Raw genomic sequence first — 22,161 nt, 5'->3', positions numbered from 1 at the left:
GAAAATGGTTAGTGACTGTGTTTAACTTGTGGTTATGTAGCCACCATTGTTAGGAATGGTCACATGACACATTAAGTCATGGTTCACACGACATTCTAATCCGTAATGTTTAGCTCAAAATAATTAACCACCATGGCTTAGTGTGTCATCTGAACAGGGTCTAAGTCTAGATACAACCCATTAAATCTATGTGTACTGGATAACTTCATAACCATTATGAAAAATATAACATGCGTGTTATTGTATATTAAAACTCTGATACAGTCAAAATGAGTGTACTTGTGTTTAGTCATGGAACCAATATAACATGAGATTAGGTTCATATCCACCACTTTTGGCACCCATAGATATTCATCTAGTAAAACATGTAATAATATTTTAACGTTTGATCTGTTGGTTAAAAACTGTAGGTTTAATGTATTTAAGAACATAAGAAGAGCCGTGCTGGATCTAATCTAGCATTCTGTTTTCCAGAATGAACAACCAGGTGCTAATGGGAAGCCCACAAACAGGACATGAGTGCAGTAGCACTGTCCTGCCCATGTTCCCCATCAATTGTTATTCAGAGACATGCTGCTTCTGATCCTTGAGGTAGTATATAAACATTGTGACTACTAGTAGCCGTTGGTGGCTGTCACCATAGGTTGCGATTTAACTATGCACTGTCTCAAGAGCTACTTCTTTTTGTCTGTCCTGAATCTCACACCACTCATTTATGATCCCAGTTATAGTATTTTGAGAAAGGGAGGAGAGACTTCTCTCTGTCCACTTTTCTACACATCAGGCATAGTTTTATCAACCTCTATTATGTTGCCCCTTTCCTGCGTTTTTTTTCTAAAGTAAAAAAAGCACTAAATGTTGTAACCTTTCCTCCTATGGGATATGCTCCAGTTCCTTGATAATTTTGGTTTCCCTTTTTTTGTACCTTTCTAGCTCTACAGTATTCTTTTTGAGATGTGGTGACCAGAACTATACATACTATCCCAATTTTCAGTCACTTTCCTAATGTTCCCTAACATGGAATTCAACATTTTCATACTTGCCTTTCACTGAGTCAATGTTTCATCAAACTATCCACCATGACCCCAAGATTCTTTTCCTGGTCAATCACCGCTAGCTCAGATACTATCAGTATATATATGAAATTAGGATTTTTCACCCCAATGTGCATAACTTGACTTATATTAAAATACATTTGCTATTTTAATGCACAATCACCCAGTTTGGAAAGATCCTTTTGGAGCCCTTTACAACCCCTTGTTTTTACCATTCTGAATAATTTGCTGCCCTTGACAAACTTGGGCACTTCATTGCTCACCCCTAAATCCAGGTCATTTAAGAACAATTTAAATAATGACGGTCCCAAGATCTTTGGGGGACCCTACTTCTTCTTCTATCCCTTCATTGTAAGAGCTATCCATTTATTCTACTCTCTGCCTCTTATTCTTTAACCAATTACTGATCCATAAGAGGACTGCTAAGTTTGCCCAGGAGCTTTAGTTTGGGAACTTTTCATAAGGTTCTTGAAAGACCAAGTACACAATGTATTCTAGATCTCCATTGTCCACATTGTTGACACTGCCAAAGAAATCTAACTGATTAGTAAGAGAAGACTTGCCTTTGCAGAAACCATGTTGATTCTTCTTCAGCAAGACTTTTCTTCTATATGGTTGATACTTTTATCTTTTTAATAGTGCTTTCCAGCAATTTACAGACATTAAGCTAATTGGCCCTTAATTTCCTGGATCCCCTGGATACCTTTTTTAAAACTGGTATTAGTAATTGTCCACTATCCAGTCCTTGTTTACGGAGGCCGATCTTAGGGATATATTTTGGGGAAAATAAGGACAATATTTTTGTTAGAAGGTAAGCAATTGCACATTTGAGTTCTTTAAGGCTGCTTGGGTAGTTACTGTCTAAACCCAGCAGTTTGTTAAGTTTTAACTTATTGATAAAGCCTAGAACTTCATTTGAAGAGACTCAAAAGTACGAATGTCTTACAGCATAATACTATGCATGATTATTTGGAACAGTTGGATTTACTCCTAAGGAAGTCAGTAGGACTGACTGTTGACCTGAACATTTTATCCCCTATTTTCTTTTGGAGCACCAAGTCAATAAACACACCACACCTTTATACAGTACAATCATCCCTTTGTTAACAGTAGCTCTTCTGTTTACAGACAGAGTGATTTTCAAGCAGTTAATATTAATTTTGTTTAGTCTGGTGCACAGGAGATGGTTCAGAGAAAGGAGTTAGGCACCAGGTCTCTTAGGGCCTTTGCTTGGTGTGGTGATGATGTCTGTCTAATTGGTTGGCCAGATTTGCACTATTGAGTTGTCTGCTCCAGATTGGATCTTCTCCAGTGGTTTTGATTGTGTCAGGTTGATGCAATTTACTAGAATTCAGGGATGGGCATTAATTTCTTAAACCTAGTTTTGTCCTTGGCTGTTGGTCTGAAGAGGTTTTAGCCTGAGAACATTACTTTGCATGTCTCCAATTGTCTAAACAAAATAGCTAATTTCCCAAGGCATCCCCAGTGCTTAGGCATTATAGCTGAATGAGCAGGTTTCAGTCTTCCTAGCTACCCTATTGCACAAATGTGCTGTGGCAACTTAATCCAACTACCTCTCCTCTCCTCCTCACCCTACTTTGTAAATAAGCCTGCATTTTTTAATGTGCAGACACAAAAGCAAGTGATAAAATTAGAACTTTTTATTTTGTTTAAATTACAAACATTTAGAAGCTCTCTGGACTTCTCCATGGAAACAATTTACCTGGGATACTGAGAATAAAGACATGGCTGTCCTGAGAAAATCTACTCTGGAATGGGGTTCTTCATCTCCATTCAAAGCCACGAGTTTTGATTAACATGTAGCATTTGCATCAACATGTAGCATTTGTGAGCAGATTCTGGACACTCACATCCTTACATAGCCTGCAGCACTGCAATTTGGGTTTTCCTACATTGTTTTCCCCACAGTTTCCCAATGGTTGTATCAGCCTGGGAAAAACAAAATGGTGGCTGCTACAAAAGCATTGTGCCCCCACTGGTTGTTATTTATCAAGGGTGGGCAACATGCAGCCCCCATCCCCAAAATTCAGAGGAACCCCCCAAAAAGTGTAAGTAAAAAGTGCAACAAAAATGGCCTCTGGGACTGCTACCGTATTTCTTCGATTCTAAGACACCATCGATTGTAAGACGCACACTAATTTCAGTACCACCAACAGAAAAAAAGCTTTGATTCTAAGAAATAATAAACGCACCCACGATTCTAAGACACACCCTGTTTTTAGAGATGTTTATATGGGAAAAAAGTGTGTCTTAGAATCAAAGAAATATGGTATGTAGCACTAAAAGGGTCAAAATGATGTTGTTTGCAAGCTAATTTTGTCCTTTTGGGTACCTGTAGTAGCTATTGAGTCCCCAAAGGTCATATGAGCTAGCAGACAAGCTAATTTTGACCCTTTTCGTACTATGTAGCAGCTATAAATGCCTTTTTGTTTTTCTTCCATTTTTATTTGCCCTGTTTTGGTATCTATGGAAGTGTGTGTGTGCGCGTGTGCATACACATTACGGGGGGAGGTTAATGTAAAAATAAAAATAAAAATGGGCACCAGATCTCCCAAAGTTGCTCACCCCTGTTAAAAATGAGTAGTTCCCCATGACTAGAACTTGATCCTTGATTGAATGGGCCTGGCATGCATGAATCACTGGATAATAGTCTATGTTAGCTCCTGCTCATTCAAACACAGAGGCCCAGAACTGACATGCAATAAAACACATTTAAGTTCCATTGTGGTGGAAAGCAACCAAATAACTTTTAACCAAGAACATAAGAAGAACCCTGATGGGATCAGATTAAAGTCCATCAAGTCCAACATCCAAATTCTCACAGTGGCCTAGATGCCTCTGGGTAGTCCTCTTCTGTTACTGCTCCCAAGAAATGAATATTGGCAGTATTGCTGTTGGAGCACGAAGGTTAATATAGTCATTGTAACTAGTAGCCATTGAAACATGTTTCCTCTGAGAATTTAGGATGGATTACATAAACACCACCCACATTTTGAAAGTAAATATTAGGAGGGCTGTGGGGATGCATGGATTAGTTGCATTCCCCTCTATGGCATGTATAACCATAGCCCAGATGCCCACAGCAAAATGCTTCCTTGTCACACACAACATTTGGACATTGTGGGAAAAGGGTTTTCTGAGTAATAATGTACGGTACACACATAGAGTTCCTCCATGCAAAGAGTGGGGATAGGTGAACAAGCAATGTTCTAGATAACCAGGGTTCTCCAAACATTGTTGCTTTGCTCACTCCACATGAACAAGAACAGCAATCAAGATTTGTGGAAGCTTCCCCAAATTTGCTCATGTTTCATAATTTGCACAACTTTGCTCTATAAACTAAAGCGGGACTAATACAGTCTACAGAGGGAACTTGTGCATATCGAAACTTGTGCAAGTTGCACTGCCCCACCCTTGCTCTGTCAATGGACCATCCTTCCCTAAGCTGATTTTCTCCAGTTGTGTTGGACTGCACTCCCATCATCCCCAGCCACTACAGACATTGGTCATGCTGACTGGAGATTACGGGATTTTAGTTCAACACATCTGATGGGTACCAAGTTGGCAAAGGCTGCAATAGGTCCTTGAGGAAACAAGACTCCAGGCAAGGAAACTACTTCTTTAAGATCTTATTTTAGAGAGGGAGCAGAATTTGGGAAGAATGGGAGGACTGACTCTAGAACTTGGAGCAAGTTGCCTGCTGTGTGGGAGCTGTCCTTGGTGCTTGCATACTGTCTGTTGATCTTTGCTTTCTGATGGTCCCTGACTATTGTGTGGACTGTCCTTGTCTTCTGCCTCTTGGTAACCTGCCAAGTAAATTAGATCAAAACCTCCCTGCAGATTTTGACTGTCTAAGACTGGACATAGGAAGACCCTCCCCTCTGGCCTTCTACTTCCAGTTTCAGCCTTCCATGCCTGCATTCTCTTTTTTTTTAAAAAATATTGACATTATGGAACTGCCTATCACATGTAATTTAGCCCTTTGAGATTTTACAAAGGGAACAGTGACACACCTATATATAAATAAGATAGCTGTGTTTTCCTTTGGCACTACTCTAGGCCATTAAAGCATATGCTGCAATAAATTTGCTACTCTTTATTATTAAGGGCCTGAATCAAGGTACAGTGATACTGGTAGAATTCTTTCCATTGACTTCCCTCACATTTAGATCAGGCTCAATAAACATCCCATTTTTGCTGCTAGCCTGGGATTGCAGAAACAAGACACCTTGTGGTGCGGTGGGGAGGACAAAACACGGTTGTGAGCTGTGTTGAGCTTGGTGGCTCAGAAACTGTGCAATTTGTCAAATGTTGACAGTATTATGACCTTCTCCAGCCTCAAGCAGTTTCTTTTGCCTCTTCGGTTAGGGACAGACAGCTTTTTCTGAAAGCAAGAAACAAGACACAAAATGTACAATGTGCAAATATATCTCACAAGTGACAACACTAACCAAAACTAAACCCTCTGTAATGTGACACATGAAAACAGACAGTTCACACTACATTAAGGAAGGGAAATGTCTATGTGCTGTCATAAGTTTTTAGATACGTGTTAGATTTTATTTCCACATACACTTTTGATTCATACATCACACCAGGTAATTCTGTTTCTTTCTTTTTAGAGCAGACACAGATTTAATCTTACAAGCAGGAGATAGAACTACCTGCTGCTTGTTGTATAGCTTCCCCGTCTGCCTCTTCCTCCCTCCCCTTGCAAGTTCACTGGGTCTTATTTAAATAAGCTGGCCTGATGCCAGAGGCTCATCATTTTAATGCAGTGTAAAATGGAATATGCACAATTATATGCAAGCCATATGTGAGGGGGACAGCTCAGCTGTGAATTTCAGGAGGCCAGGAGAGATGGAAAGCGAACAGTCAGGGATTAGACGAGATGAGAGTGGAACAGAGTGCAAGTGTCATCCAAATGAACGGTGTAATGAGCATGCTGCTGACACTCCTCCTTTCACCTACTTCTCCCTTTGCTTTAACTCTAAACCAGAATATGTTGTAGATTAGAAGGAAAATGCTGCATGCATGCAGTATAGTTGCTAATGGATTGCATTAATGTCTCCATTTAAACTTCAACTTCCTTAATTAACAGTACAGATCAAAATAACCCATAACTTTTAATGCATCTTCTTAAATTAAACATTTTCAGCATATTTGATTGCCCCCACTTAATGACCACTTGGTTCAGATCTTTACTTAAAGAATTAAGGGGAAATCCATTTAATAGCATTAATGTGTAAATCATGAATATGAAAATCATTTTTTTTAAGAGAATGACCTTGTTTCTTAAAAAGTGAAACTGGAAGCATATTATTGGTTGAACATTATTAAAGGTTTAAAAAAACTACAGCATATATGAATACAATCTTTAAAATGCAACAAAGTAAACTGAAACCCTAAGTCTCCAATCCTGTACAACCGTACTTGGGAGTAAGTCCAATTAAACTTAATGCAACTTACTTTTGAGTAGGCATGCAGAGGATTGCACTGTTCAACACTCAAAACAGCCAGCTGAAATGCTTCATTTGGGGGCTTGTTCTTTGTTGTTTTTAACTCTTACACCAGAATCTATTTGCATGATTTTTTAAAAACGGTGTAAAGAGTGCTCAAAGTTCTAATATCTAAAAAGTGTACTGCATATTTAAGCAAACTTCTTAATATTGTTGTATTTTGGAATTCCCGTTTGTTTTAATAATCTGAGCTGTTATGCATTTAGCTTATTTTTTTGCTTCCATTATTTATAAGTCCCTAAATAGGCCATTATATTTCCCTTCAGGCTAGAGATGAAGATGGACATGCTGAAAATTTCCCCCAGCAGCACTATGCTAAGGAAACTCCAAGACTTGCCTTCAAGAATAACTGCGAACTACTTGTAAGAATAACATACTTACAACAAGTCTAGATTGTTACTTTAGCACAGTGAAAACAGTTTTTGAAAAGCTTTTGTTCATGATTACATAACATTATGAAATATTACAGCTTAAAAAAATAACCTGTACCAGTTGCAAATGCTAACTCTGATATAAGTGAACAATTTTGAGCTCTCAGTTTGCTTGCAAATCTTTTATAATTTATTATAGAATCCAAATGGCCTTGTTATAGGATTTTAGCACAATCCCAAACATGTTTACTCAGACGTAAGTTCCGCTGAGTTAAATGGAGCTTATTCCCCAGTGAGTCTGCTTAGTATTGCAGCAATAGTCATATGAAGTATCCCATTGGAGATTATTCAGTAAATCGCCAGTAAAGCACATGGAGGGAAGAGAGAAGGAGGGGGAGAAATGATACCTACATGACAAAATCACTTTCCCTTACCCAACTCTCCCTTTTTACATTTTAGTGGTTTCATTGTTTTCAGAAAGCATAAACACACACACACACACACACACACACACCACAACAGCACTGACATGCAGTACTCCCTTTAGAGTTCAACTATTCCTTTAGTACATTGAAAAATACTGTCAGATACTTTCTCTTGTTCTCTTTGGTGGGGAATGAGTGAAAGCCAGCAAAGCATGGACAAGGAGTCTGGAATGTTTACAAGCCATAAGAGAGATTATATCAGCTGTGAACAGATATCTGTTCCAAGGCAAGGATAATTTGCTGTTCGTTTTAGCATTTGCAGCTAGGCAAAATTAACAGCAAATAGAAATGCCTATTATATTTCTATTCAACAAAGCTTTTGGATCCTAATGGTTTTGATTAGTATGTAAAGTGAGTGCTTCAATCTCTAATATTTCCTCTCCTGTTGCGTAAAGTGAATAGAAAATGAAATGTCATTTATTTAAAGGGAGATTTAAGGTCCTGATGACTATATGGTTGCCACTCCCTTTATGTTTTGCTTCTTCTCCATTGTATTTAAGTAAAATAGGAAATATTTCCATTTGTATCTGTGGCAATATCTGAGCAGATTAAGGAAATAATTGTATTGTTAAAGGAATAGAAATTGTTTTGTTTTATAGTAAGTAAAGAAAATGAGGTGGCAGGAAAGAGGGCATTTTAGAAATTGCCAGATGCAATTCTGTAAGGATAAGGAATTCCCCTAATCCATGAGATCTTGTGGTAATGTCAATTGTTTGAAAATGCAGTTTCAGATATTCTGATCATGCTGAGATATGTCTGGCACAGCACCAGAAGAATGGAGACAACAGGGGATAAAATAATAATACCCAGTTGCTATGGACTGTTTTTTTCCTAAGTGCCTAAACCACTTGACACACGTTATTGCAGCAATCCTTACAGTAACCTTGTAAGGAAGGCCAGTTTTATTATCCCTATATAATTTTCAGATTTGTGGTAGACAAATCTGAAAAAATAATGGCTTGCTTAAGTTCACCCAATGAACATGTGGCTGACTTTTACACCAAGGACATCCAGGACATAGTACACACTCTTAAGCTGCAATCCTAAACATACGTACTAGGGTGTAATTGGACACAGAGGGACTAGATCCATGCAAACATGCATAGGATTCCATTATTACCCTCTTAAGAGTTATTTCTATGACTTTTGTATTTTCCCTAAACCTGGAACTAGTCAGTAGTGAGCCTGTTGTGGCACAAAAGCCACAATAGATGTCCCATAATCTCAGGTTAGTCACAGTGTGAAGGAACTTGGTCACATCACCATTCATCAGGAATGGCTTCATATTATGATCAATAGTATTATACCCATAGTGTAGGTACTGTATTCTTCTCCACCTGCCACTCTTGTTGATATATATGGAAATATTTTATTAAAATGGATTCTCAATGTAGTTCTCATGAATTTCAGCTGTTTAGAAATCTAGTCTTAGCCAATCACACATATGGTCACATCAGTCAATAATCCAAACATGATGACTAATAGCTGAAAATGTGAGCTGCCTCTATTGAAACACTTTTGTATGCAGTAATGCTGGTTCCTATGAAAGGTTTGTTTTGTGGATTTGATATATGATGGTTCTTTTCACATATTGTTAATCATTAGATGCTGTAGTGACTTAGTAGTTATCACAGATATTCACGAGGTTGTCTGTGAGCAAATAACATGAATGACCCATGCCAGTGCAATGCTTTTATATATTAAAGCAATTGTTTTAAGTATCATAAAATGAATACAGAATGTAATGTCAGAAGTCATTTATAATTGATTTGTGTTGTCAGATTACTTCTACACTGGGTAATTGGTTCATAGTTACTCCAGATTACTATGTTGTATAGTTTCACTGAATTAAAGTATTTATAAAGGAGGTATCTGGGTGTCTAGACCTGCTCACATTTAAATCAGTGGAGAGCTCCTGTGTGGTTTCAGAGTGAACCAAGAAATCTCCAAATTAATTAGAAAACAATACAAATTCGGCATATACAGCATTTATTTTATTTTCATGTTAGAATAATGTAAGACATGTCTGACTCTCTAACCCTAATGTATCCTATCTTGTCTCTTAAAGGAAACATGCACTGCAAAGGGCTTCATGCACAAAGAAATGCAGGAAAAGGCCCTATAGGCAAGCATGGAATAAAAGCAGATTTTTAAAGTTACCAGTTTATTAATGTATATGAAATTATTACCTGACTCTTAAAGTATGATAAGCCAGTGAGTCAGGCATCATGAACAGCAAATAACTTTTGTAAACTGCCCAGACAGCTTTGGCTATGGGGCGGTATATAAATTTAATAAATAAATAAATAAATAAATAAATAAATATTATTGGAAAGATTAGCAGAATTTGTTATCTAAAGAAGTAATTGTTAAAAGTTATTAGTCATTTTATTTTTTCATTTTCCTTTGTGGATGAAAAAGAAATATTTGGAAGGACTGGGTATTGTAGTCAATGTGTGTGTGTGTGTGTGTGTGTGTGTGTGTGTGAGAGAGAGAGAGAGAGAGAGAGAGAAGATAATTATGTTTTCAGTATTGCTCCTTCTATAAGCCTTTGGTGAAGGCCGGATGATGTTGCTCTGATCCAACTCTAAATGTGCTTTAAAATGTATTTCTGCAATATTAGTTGCACATTGAAATGCACGTGTGGTTGAATACAATGCAGTGCGGGATAGATGGCATCCATACAGATACAGATTTCAATGTACATTTGGATGCACCTCTATTTTATATCTGTGGCTCCTGATCTAGCAAGTGAGGCCTTTATGTGGATCTCTAGGTTTTGAACAGAGCACTTATAGTTATTTACTATACATAAGGATATTATATTGATATCACAGATGTTTCCATTTCTTTTTATATTATTATTATTATTATTATTATTATTATTATTATTATTATTATTTATTTATTTATTTATTTATATAGCACCATCAATGCACATGGTGCTGTACAGAGTAAAACAGTAAATAGCAAGGCCCTGCCGCATAGGCTTACATTCTAATAAAATCATAGTAAAGCAATAAGGAGGGGAAGAGAATGGAAACAGGCACTGGGTAGGGTAAACAGGCACAGGGTAGGGTAAAACTAACAGTATAACAGTATAACTAACAGTCTAAAGTCTGAGCAACATCAAGTTTTAAAAGCTTTAGGAAAAAGAAAAGTTTTTAGCTGAGCTTTAAAAGCTGTGATTGGGTACTCAGAAGATATATTTAGTTAACATGCTGCTAAAGTTGGAGAGGAAAGACACTGTTTCTCCAAATCGCTTTCTGTAGTTTTGTATCTTTATTAGCAACATTCTTTTGGATTGGGGGGGGGGCACACAAAAAACAAAGCAGGAATGACTGTATTCCTGAGTAAAAGCTTAGCCAGTTATTAATGGTGGGAGACAGATGGCGACTCCTTTATAAAGCAGCAAAAAAAGTTTAAGGCTTTAACTGAGGGATAAATTGAAACTTGTTTATTCTTATGAGACTCAGAAATCCTTGGAGTTCTTTTAATGCAGTGCAGAGTAAGTTTTATAATAGCCTGTCAGAGGAAATTGGAAGCTTAGGCTCAAAAGTGCTTTCTTAGCTTTAGGGTTCAGATGCCATTTTCCAGTATGGATTGCTGCAGCAAGTACAGTCTCTTTAGTTTGGAAAATGCTTCTGCTCTGAGGGTGCTGCCAAGATGGATCGAGGGGATCAGGCACTGATGGAAGTTGTTTGCTAGCAAGCTCCCAGAAGAACAAGAGTACATGGTTAGAATGTTAACATCCTGGGTCACAGACATGCATTTGAAAAGCCGTAACTCCTAAGTACTTGGAGAGATTTCTAAGCCAAACAAACTTACTCTATTACAAAGCATACGCTTCTCTGCAATGTTTGTACCGCTGAGCAGAATATAGTTTAGTATGTTAGGCAGAACTTCACAACTTTTAAACAAAAACAGCCAGATAACAAATTGGAGAAAGAATAAGCTGCTATTGAACAAATCCCCACTATGCATATGGCAGGTCTATTTATTAGGAAAACCGTGACAATTACTGTTTTGGCTGGTGAAAACAGCCACAAAGAAATTCCGCTATGCAGTTATGAGGCTACTTTACAGTATTGATTTCCCACTGTAAATCCAAAATGCGTTATATGCTATAACTTTTAATAGAGAACATAGGAAACCAGATATTAAACTTGGCGGTTTAGATGCCTGATTCAGTGAGGATGCAGAATTTTCCTTATGAATTACCGGTGAATTCGGTCATTTGGAAAATTAGGTTTCCTGGTGGTTAGTGTCAAATGATAAAAAAAAGGGAACTAGTACATAACACAAATATTTTCTAGCAAAAATTAGGCCCATCTAGTGGCTTGTCTGGGAGCTCAGTAGATTACTATGGATCCAGCACTCACAATTAAGTTTTATTTTTTTTAGTTGCTTTCTTTTTGTCTCGATAGATATAGATTTTTAACATTTAGATGAGATATAAATAAGTGGTTCTTTGTTTTCAGGCAAAGAGGGCACAGTCCTTTGGAAGTTGATAATGGAGTGATAATACAATGGTGCAGTAATGTCAATGCTGGCTGTCAGGAGGGAGAAAGAGAGAGGATTAAACAATGTAAGAAAAAGGATGGACCAAATGAAAAGATTAGTGAAAAGGCTACAATTCTTGCTCTAAGAAGCCCGATTCCTTAGCATTTGCCTGAGAAATTGCAGCGTCTTTGGCTCATCTTATGTCAGAGTAAGGCAGAGCTTCTCCTTGGACACATTGCTACGAATTTACAAAGGAAAGGTCTTTCTGGCTCAGCATTGCTACCCAGAATATTAAATAGAGCATCTGTGTTTGGCCTGCTGCTATTTGAGCAACTGAAATATTAGATGTTAAATTCCTGGATATTCTTTCAATAAATTTGTTCCTGGAAATAAAACTAGCATCTCACACAAATTAAGTCATTACATAATTATATACTTATTAGAATAATATATCTTTTAAAGAGGAATGATGGTTTAAGGAAGAGAGAGAAGGTGTATGTGTGTATCTATATCTATATTGTTTGCAAGTATGAAGGCTCAGATTCAATCTCCTGTTAAACCATCTTGGGGCAGCAGGGTTTGAAGAGAGATTGCATGATGCCCTGGTAAATTGTGTATCTGTCATTCAAGTCATTCATCAAGTACTCCATTCATCAAATGAATGGAGTATTAAAGCTATGAGAATTTGTGACAAGAGATGGCAGAGGGTACTGGTTAAAATGTGATGCTACACTTTAGATTTGCTTTTGCAGAACAATAATGGAATACACGATTGCTTGCTCCAGTAGCTACATTTCCTTGCTTTCTGTTGATTCCCTCTCTTTTCATATGGCCTCCCAGTGAACATAATCTTAGCCTGTTCTATTCCATCTTCCTGCTTTTCTATCCCCATAGCCTGCTCATTTTGTGTACTTTGCTTTCCCATGGTCACAAGCATCCTTCATCTACCCACTGTAGCACCCTAACTTCTCTGTTTAGGTGAGAATCTCTGTGTGTGTGTGCGCACACACACACACACAGAAAAGATTTAATTCATTTTCAGTGACATTTCTTTGGGGGGAGAAAAGCATCTGTTTTTTGGGGGGAATGAGTTTTAATCCTCCTCCCCTCACACTTTTTATTTTGTTTTATTTAAATCAATTTCCAAAATCAGCTATTAATTCTACTGAGGAGTGTGTGTGTGCGTAGCAGGGGGAAGAGAATCTGTCGCAGCTTTATTTGGGGAGCAATTTAGATCAATAAAATGGCACAAGGGAAAGACATTCTTTTACATGTAATAAATAGGCTTATAAATTAGAAGCCTTATAATGTGGGCAGGGATGTCATAGATTTGCAGCATAATTTGGGGGCTGGTCTGTATTAAAGGGACACATTGTGATGTGCATGTGTGGACTCATGTATTCTGATACAGGCCTTTTAAAAGCCCTTAAGCTCATCCCAATCCAGTCCTTCCTTCCCTACCTTACAAGTGATCTGCATAATTAAACCGAACACTGCCAACTATCTTTTTAGCAGTGCAATTACAGGATGCTTCCAGAGAGAGGGTTCTTAGCACTGAAGGCATCAGGCAAGTGTTTTGTCTTTTCTCCTTAACGGATTGTCTGCAGTTAGATAAAACACTGAAAGAAGCAGTGAGAAAACACAGGAGGGTTACGAGCAGAAAATGATGACTCAGGACCCCGTCCTTATCAATAAACTTCTGTGCTTGAGGCAGGGTGATAGTGCTGTAAAAGCCTCATCTGGAAGTGCCCATAATCTCTATCCAATAATAGGAAGTATCAGTGTACACAACCACTAGTGTCAGATGTATTGATGCAGCCATATGTGCCACACACATGCTTTCCATCTGCATATGAGATCTATGACCCAGATGGGAGTTTGCATGCAGAAGCCTGCTTCCATGGAAAAATGACCATGATGGAGTAGGAGCTATAGGGCAACATATAGTGCTGCTGCTGTAGTGTGCTCTTATTCTCCATCTTCCACTGAATTCTTTTTTTGATATAACCATCTCTCCCTTTCTCTTGCTGCTGCTGCAAATCCAAGAAACAGATTTGCCCAGCCCCAGTGTGTGGCTGTGGTTTAAAAATGTTAAACTCCATGTTAGGCTTAATTAGAAAAGGAATTAAGAATAAAACTGCCACTATCATACTGCCTTTATACAAATCTATGGTGCAACCACACTTAGAATACTGTGTTCAGTTCTGGTCACCACACCTAAAAAAGATATTGCAGAGCTGGAAAAAGTGCAGAAAAGAGCAACTAAAATTATCAAGGGGCTGGAGCATCTTTCATGTGAGGGAAAGTTAAAACAGCTGGGATTGTTTAGCTTGGAAAAATGCAGGGTAAGGGGAGACATGATAGAGGTATACAAAATTATGCATGGTGTGGAGAATGTGGATAGGATGACATCCCCCCCCTTAATACTAGAACCCAAGTTTATCTTATGAAGCTGATTGGTGGATTCAGGACAGATAAAAGGAAGTACTTCTTCAAATAGCGCATAGTTACAGTAAACTATGGAATTCGCTACCACAAGAAGTAGTGATGGCTACCAATTTGGATGGTTTTAAAGGGGGTTGGATAAATTCTTGGATTAGAGGGCTATCAATGGCTACTAGTCCTGATGGCTATGAGCTACCTCCAGTATCAGAGGCAATAAGCCTATATACACCAGCTGCTGGGGAACATAGGTGGTAGGGTGCTATTGCAGCCGTACCTTGCTTGTGGTTTCCTGGTCAACAGCTGGTTGGTCACTGTGTGAATAGAGTACTGGGCTAGATGGACCTTTGGTATGATACAGCATGGCTCTTCTTATGTTCTTATCTATTCACCAGTTCTGGTTGCATAGTATTGTTCTTTTTTTAGTTATAAAGAAGAAGTGAAGTTGACATAGCTTTCCTCCTAGCTTGTTAGTTTCACCAGAGAGTAGAGAAAGGACATGAGGGAAGTGGCAATGAAGTAGATAATGTAGAAAGGCAGTGTTACAAACTGTTACCACACACATCATTGACCACCATTTCTCTGGACCAGGTGAGAAAGCTGTGTAAGTTCACACCTGAAATGCATCTGCTGCAATTGATCTGAAAGCTTTAAAAAACAAGAATTTTTTTAAAAAAGTGGAGGGGGGGGTGACAACAGGAAAGTCAAAGGAATACAATGATATATATCAAACATTATTTGGATTCGCAGTGAATGTATGAATGAATGAATGAATGAATGAATGAATAGTATCAGTACTGCTGTACAAAGACTTTTTAAATTGTCCTTTAGCAATTCCAAAGTAAAAATAGTCAGTGACTTGTAACTTCATATATTTCACTTCATATATTTAAATTACTGGCAATGACAGCATATGGTGTAACTGTCAAATGAGATTAGACCTGATTCTAGATGCCAGACATGGGAGAGTTGGGCAGGATCTACAGTACTGCTTTAAAACAGTTTATAACAGTAGTGACAACTGTTGAGGCCCAGGACACACTCCATATATAGTTTTCAAACCATTTTCCTTCTTGGTGTAGATCTGGCCATGGTCCTGTAAAACTCAAGAATACTGCCAATGTCACTTCTAGTTTTTACTTTGCTTTAAAGATAAAAATAGAGTTTTTTTTCTATTTTAAGATCTAATTAGCCAAATTTAAAATCACAAATTGGCTGTGATGTGTTGGAACCTTCCTTGCTGTGCCTTTTTCAAGTTAGTAAAAATAGCATTATGATTGGAAAGAGAGTTTTGCTAATCTTAGATTCTTTGAAATATTCTGTTTTTATTGTACGTGCTCATAATTTTGGTGAAACTACATGTAACAATGGCATACGTGTGTCTTTCAAACACAAGTCACTTCCATATAGTGGAATGTGGACAGGGCAATTTCAGCTGGAAAAGTAGCATGGAGTTCTGAACGCTTCCTCAACTCACTGCTTTGCTCCCTGCAGCTCCTTCCCTCATCATTTTCCTCCAGTCAGTTCATTTCTTGTCTTAGATCCTGGCTGACTGGATGGGGGGCAGCGACTGAAGGCAAAAGCAGTGGGTTGAGGAAGGGTCAGAATCCCTCTCCACATCTGCCACTTTTTCACTTGATATTACCCCCTCAAACCCTCTCCAACTTTCCAGGTATTTGGTAGTGCCCTGCATTTGAAGACATGCTCCAATCACCATTGAATATAATTCTTTCCTGTGCTTCAAATGTACAAAAAGGGCCTCTTCAGATGTTACACTTTCCCTGCGTAGAAAATGTGTGAAACTTAGATTATCCCACATAAAGATCACAAACTTAATGAAAGAAGAGCTAAATATGAATGTTGTACATGATGCACAGAAGACTTTCAGGTTTGTTTGCTTGTAATATGAAAGTGTTTTCTTTCATAGAAACCATAGGAATGCCAAAAAGGAGTGAATATTTCCTATAAAACAAGGCAGAATTGAATGAAAACACTCACAATCTAGTACTAGGAGAGGGCCCTGTATGCCTCTGAATACTGGTTGCTGGCAAACATTAGTCCTGCTTGTATTGGGCTTCCCATTGGCATCTGGATTTCCACTGCGGGAACAGAATGCTGGACTAGATAGGCCTTCAGTCTGATCTAGCATTGCTGTTCTTATGGTCTCATGTTCTTAGCTGGGTGTGGAGCATGTGTTCAACCCCATCATTTTTAGTTAAAGGTTCCCAGGTTAAAGGGCTTCCAGTGTATGTAATTAGGGCCAGAATTAGACAGAAAAACATCCTACATCTCCCAACATGTCCCAGCCAGCATGCTGGGAGTGGTATGTTTTTTCATGTCTAAGTATGCATAGGATTGTATCCTAAATGTGTTTATTTTATTTTATTTTATTTGTTACATTTTTATACTGCCCAATAGCTGAAGCTCTCTGGGCGGTTCACAAATATTTTAAGGCTGTGTCTGTTTAAGAAAATACATGACAGTTTGAATAAAAATGTGGCCAAAACTGAAGGTATCAGCAGTCAAGGGGATCGTGAAATATATATATATATATATATATATATATATATATTCTTTAGAAAGAATCCTAAGGAGGTGTGGGAGACCCCAAAACAGTCCACTGAAGACTGAGCATTCTCAGTGACCATGGGATGCTGACTCTGTTGGGTAAAAAACCTGAAAAACTGGGCTGCGGGGGGATGGGTGGCGGGGAGGAGAGAGAGAGAGAGAGAGAGAGAGAGAGAAGGAAATAGAATGGAACTCTGACTAGGAGCACTCCATGCTGCAACTTACAGTATTTTATTTATTATTACATTTATATCCCTCCATTTTTTCTCTCCAAAGAACCCAAGGCAGCTTTCATTTTTTCAAGCTGGGTGATGGTTAATATTATTGCTGACATTTATGGTTTTTATTGTTTTTGTTGTTTTATTGTATTTATTTTTTTAAAAATATGTAAGTTGCCTTGAAAAGGGCCTAAAGGGCCTAAATAATTTTAAATAAAGAAATAAATGTATTTTAAGAATCTCGTTTCTGTAGGATTTTTACTGGCACAATAAAAGGACTAGTTGTTTATTTATGAATTCAATACATTCATTTGTCATCAGTAGCAACCAGAAACAGCACCCTATGGGCTCTTCTTCACCAAGCAGGATATTCCACTATGAAAGCAGTATGAAAGCGGTATATAAAAGGCCAGAGCCACACTATTGCTTTATAGCGGTATTGAAGTGCATTGCAGGATCTACACTACTGCTTTATAGTGGTATTGAAGTGCACTGACAACTGTTGGGGCCCATGACACATCTACACCAAGCAGGATATAACGCTATGAAAGCCCTGTATGGTATGTGTCAGTGGGCCCCAATAGTTGTCAGTGCACTTCAATACTGCTATAAAGCAGTAGTGTGGCTTCTGCATTTTATATACCACTTTCACACAGCTTTCATAGTGGAATATCCTGCTTGGTGTAGATGAGCCCAAAATCTCAGTCATTACTTAGGCACAGCAGCTGGGAAGAGCAGCATGTACCACCACCACATGCATAAGCTGTAGCTTGAATCCAAGAAGAAATGCAAGCTGCAACTATATTATTGTTGTTGTTGTTGTTGTTGTTGTTGTTGTTGTTGTAGTAGTAGTAAAAGGGTTGGGTAGTGACAACTTAGAAATAGTAGAGGTAAAGGAAAGCTCTGGAGGGAAGATGGTGGGCTCCATAAAGAATTGCATAGACAGTGATGCAGTTGCAGAGCAGTTGCACCTGGTGGGATTTTTTTTCTTAGTTAGGGTATAGGCCTAAAGAGACATAAGGACAGAGAAAAGACAAAATGGGGGGATAAATAGCTGGTATTAATTGGATATTTTGCTGAAAGGACTGTAAGAAAGTACATCAGTGTGTAGTAGATTAACCAAACTCATGGAAATTTGTGCCAACTTCCAGCAAGACTGGCCCTTTCTACACCTAAGGATTATCCTAGGAAAATGGAGGGATCATCCCTGCCTGCTCCTGGGATCCCCTGTGTGTCATTTGCATGCACAGGGATGATTCTGGGATGACCCCGGGGGGGGGGGGGAAAGACAGGTGTAGAAATGGCCACTGTTTGCTGGATGAGGTTCTAGCCTGCTTCTGTTTGCAGAAGCACACTGGAACCCTGCACCAAGTTGCACATCTAGATGTGTGATATCCAATACGATCTCTATCTAAAATGTTTGGAGGGAATTTGCCTTCTCATTTACATTGCATTGTAGGTACATCTCTAACTATTGTTTTGAGCACGTCATTCTGAATTCCTGGATTGGGGTATTAGTATTTTAAGAAATAGTAACATAGTTCTGTAGGAATAATATGCATTTAGGCAGCAATCCTGTACCACAGTAGTTACTTCTGAGTAGACATGCATGTTCACTATGTATGCAAGTATGCATAAACATATTGAAAACAAAGGGCCTAAATGCACTTAACTTCCGCATTGTAATATGGCCCATTATTCTTTTCACTATCTATTCTTCTTTTCTTCTAGATGGTGACATTTGGGATTATTGTATTTCTGTATGAAAGAAGAGGTCTTTTACATTTTATGTTCTACTAATTGGTTTAAAAAATAATGAATATCAATTTTAATTGAATTGCTTTTTAGTATTTCATCTAACTTATTTAAAAAGAACCAAGGACACATAATGAACAATAGAAGCTTTGGCCCAGCATCTGACTATATTCTCTTTTCAATTAATCAGTTATAGTCCAATGGTGTGTAATTACACATTAAGAAAGTTATTGGATATCACAGTATGCCTGTCCCAGGGGGCTCATGAATATACTAATATAACACACCTGTAATGACCTGTTCTTAGATCTGCAAATTGTTTCCATTTTTTCCTTTCTTCTTCCCTCTGCTAAATGAAGACAAGAGCAGTAGCCATTAACTTCAAATCACCTGTAGTAGTTAAAGAGAGAGGAAAAGGGCCCCCCTCTTCCTGTATTCATAATAAATCCTGTTTTTGATACTTAAAGTGTAAAAAATGAGTACCAGGTCTACATGCACCTCTGAAAAGTAGCCGTGTGTCTGAGGGAAGCCTAAACTGAGCATGCATGCTCTTTTGGCTCTTCTTCATTCTGTCTCCAAATGAGAGAAACAGACAAGCAAGAAAACCTTGTCAAATCACATCCAGGCAGTATTTGCTTGGCTTGGTTCAAATCAAATCAAGCCCTGGAACTGATCCCTATGCAATGGCTCTGAGTGTTTGCATAGCAACTAAGCTGTGTTTTGTTGATGTGACTGTTTTAAATGCTAGAAAGAACAAAATTTACTATGTAAAGACACAAAGGCTTTGCTTGTAGTCAAGACTATGTTCAGCGGTACTTTCTTATTAATGCGTAATGAATGAAACCAAGAAAAGACTTTTAATCTACATCATGGGCTCTGTCAGATTCTAAATTGGTGATTCAGAGAAATAAGAAGCTGGAAATTGCACTGTGTGGCTGGCCTTTTGATGGCTGCAAGGGACAACCACAGGAAGACATCAGTCAATGTTTTCAGATTCCCCCCCTCAAAGCTATTTTGATGTCCCAGGGTGCCTCCCTGAAGGGAAAAAATGCTGCTTGGTTCCCCCACCCCCACCCTAAGTAAAACCTTTGATTTACTGGCCATATCCATGAGCAATGCAAAAGAAAAAAAATCCAGATAAATCATACATTGAGGTGTCTGTAGATAAAACAGCTTGCTTGGGGACAAAAAGTGAATGTGTTACAGCTGTATTTCTGAGATGGTTACATACGTTCTCATCCCTTGGCCTCAACAATAAAATACTGCAGGCAATAAATTACACAGCTGCTGCACCCTTAATAGTTTTGTTGAAGAGAGAACATTGGGAAGTGCAGCCTTTCTGTGTTTTTGCTATTCTATGATTTGACAAGCTGTACACGCCAGGCTAGATCCAGATTTCCACTGGTTCAAATGCACTGCAGAAGCAGACTTCCTTACTTCCTCTTTCCTACAATGGCCTTTCCTACATAGAGTTAGGATACCCTGCTGAATTTGAGTGAGCTGTGGTGTGACGGGGAGGGGCAGAATCCCCCCAAATCATGTGGAGTCTCTTGGAGAATGTCATTTCCACCCACAGAAGGTAATTCTTGGATCCAGCCCACTTAAATTTTCCCTCCTACACAATAATTAAAAGTACAAAACATCTTACAGGACATATGAAATACATGATAGCCATACTGATCTCTCTCTCTCTCTCTCTCTCTCTCTGTGTGTGTGTGTGTGAGAGAGAGAGAGAGAGAGAAACAGGACAATACCTTTATTAGGATGAAGTTAAATGCCACGGGAGTGTGCAAGCTGAGTGGATTATAATATGCTATAGGTATCAGTTTATACCAAGCACAAGAGCCAAACAAACATATTAAGAAATTATATCAAATTCGGATTTGGGTGAGAATTTGAAGCAGGGGTTGCCAACTATGTGAGCAAGCCTGCTCAAATTGTTGTGAGCAGAATCTAGGCAGGCATAACCCACCTTGAGCAAGTGGTTCTGCTCTGACATCCCCAGCCCTTTTCCAGCTGCTATTCCATCCCCACTCCCATAATGAAATAAAACTCACTATGGGGAAAGGGTACAGTTTCAGTCAATAGAAGGCTTCAATGAAGACAGAAGAGACCTAGTTAACAGTGTCATTTCCTGCCAAGAATCATGGTGCTTGCAGTCCAACGCCATGATCACTGGCAGCAAAATATCCCTGTCCTCATTTCCTACTGGGCTTCTCCCAACTTGACTGGAGACCTCCGCCTCCTAAACACCCCTTCCTCAAGTTATTTTTTCCTTGGACCAGGGGTGCAGAGAAAGGGGTAGCAGAGACCTGGATCCATCTGGCCCTTTAAGCATTCCTTTTGAATGGTCCTGAGAGCTTTCAAATGGTTAAACCAGTCTGCTTGCTCAGCCCTAAACAGCATGTTATCATTTAATTCAGTGTCATTCACCCAGACAGTTATAATGAAGTTGTAGGTAGCCCACTAATATGACCGGAGGCAGTGTCAAATACTATTTTTACTTATGGGAAATCCAGAGTGATGTTTCACATTTGATTCTCTGTACATTTGCCTCTGCTGATCACCTCCATAGAAAGTAGAGACAAATTCCCCTTTCCCCATTCTGTGTCCAGCTAGCTTTGTTCCTGTATATTGTTATGCTTCTTGGCTTCTTTTCATAAAAGAAATTGATTCACATGAAATAAAAGTACCCGACTTTTGCATGACTGATGTGGACAAAAGCCTCATACTGTCCCCTTTCCTGGCCATGCCTGCCCTTAATTATCAAGCCTTTCCCCATTGCAACATAAGAGAACTGTGCTGGATCAGTCGAGTCTAGTTCAGCATTCTGTTCCCACAGTGGCCAACTAGATGCATATGGTAAGCCCCCAGGCTTGTGTGTGTGTGTGTGTGTGTGTGTGTGTGTGTGTGTGTGTGTGTGTATATATATATATATATATATATATATATATGAATGAAATATGGAAATTATCTCAGTCATTTTACTGAAACAGGGATGGGGCAGATTTAGTTTTAAAAGGCAGAGATTCACAAGCTTTGGAATAGGGCTGGTGGATTAATGGAGGTTATGGGTCTCCAGAATTGCACAAAGGTAGGGCAAACTGCAGCTGCTAGAACTGCAGGTAGCATTGTTGTTTTTAAAGTAGTAGTAAACTGGGGGGCAGCGGGGGGGAGGGCAATCTAACAGAATATTCCGAAAGCGGGTATGGCATGGTTGGCTG

General features: G+C 38.7%; 1 protein-coding gene across 2 annotated transcripts in view; it reads left to right on the top strand.

Annotated features, from left to right (window-relative positions):
• Positions 1-22,161, top strand: part of SOBP (sine oculis binding protein homolog) — a 166,853-nt gene that overhangs the window by 91,183 nt on the left and 53,509 nt on the right. The window contains exon 5 of one of the 2 annotated variants that reach the window (XM_063124832.1): positions 6,862-6,957. The exons of the other annotated variant lie outside the window; for it this stretch is intronic. Coding sequence (XP_062980902.1) covers positions 6,862-6,957 — 96 coding nt within the window. The remainder of the gene's footprint in view (positions 1-6,861; positions 6,958-22,161) is intronic. 2 annotated transcript variants of the gene reach the window in all.

This window comes from Elgaria multicarinata, chromosome 4 (genome assembly GCF_023053635.1).
Source record: "Elgaria multicarinata webbii isolate HBS135686 ecotype San Diego chromosome 4, rElgMul1.1.pri, whole genome shotgun sequence".
Lineage (NCBI taxonomy): Eukaryota > Metazoa > Chordata > Lepidosauria > Squamata > Anguidae > Elgaria > Elgaria multicarinata.
Note: the sequence above shows the minus strand (reverse complement) of the source record. Positions and strands in the feature narration are given on the sequence as shown.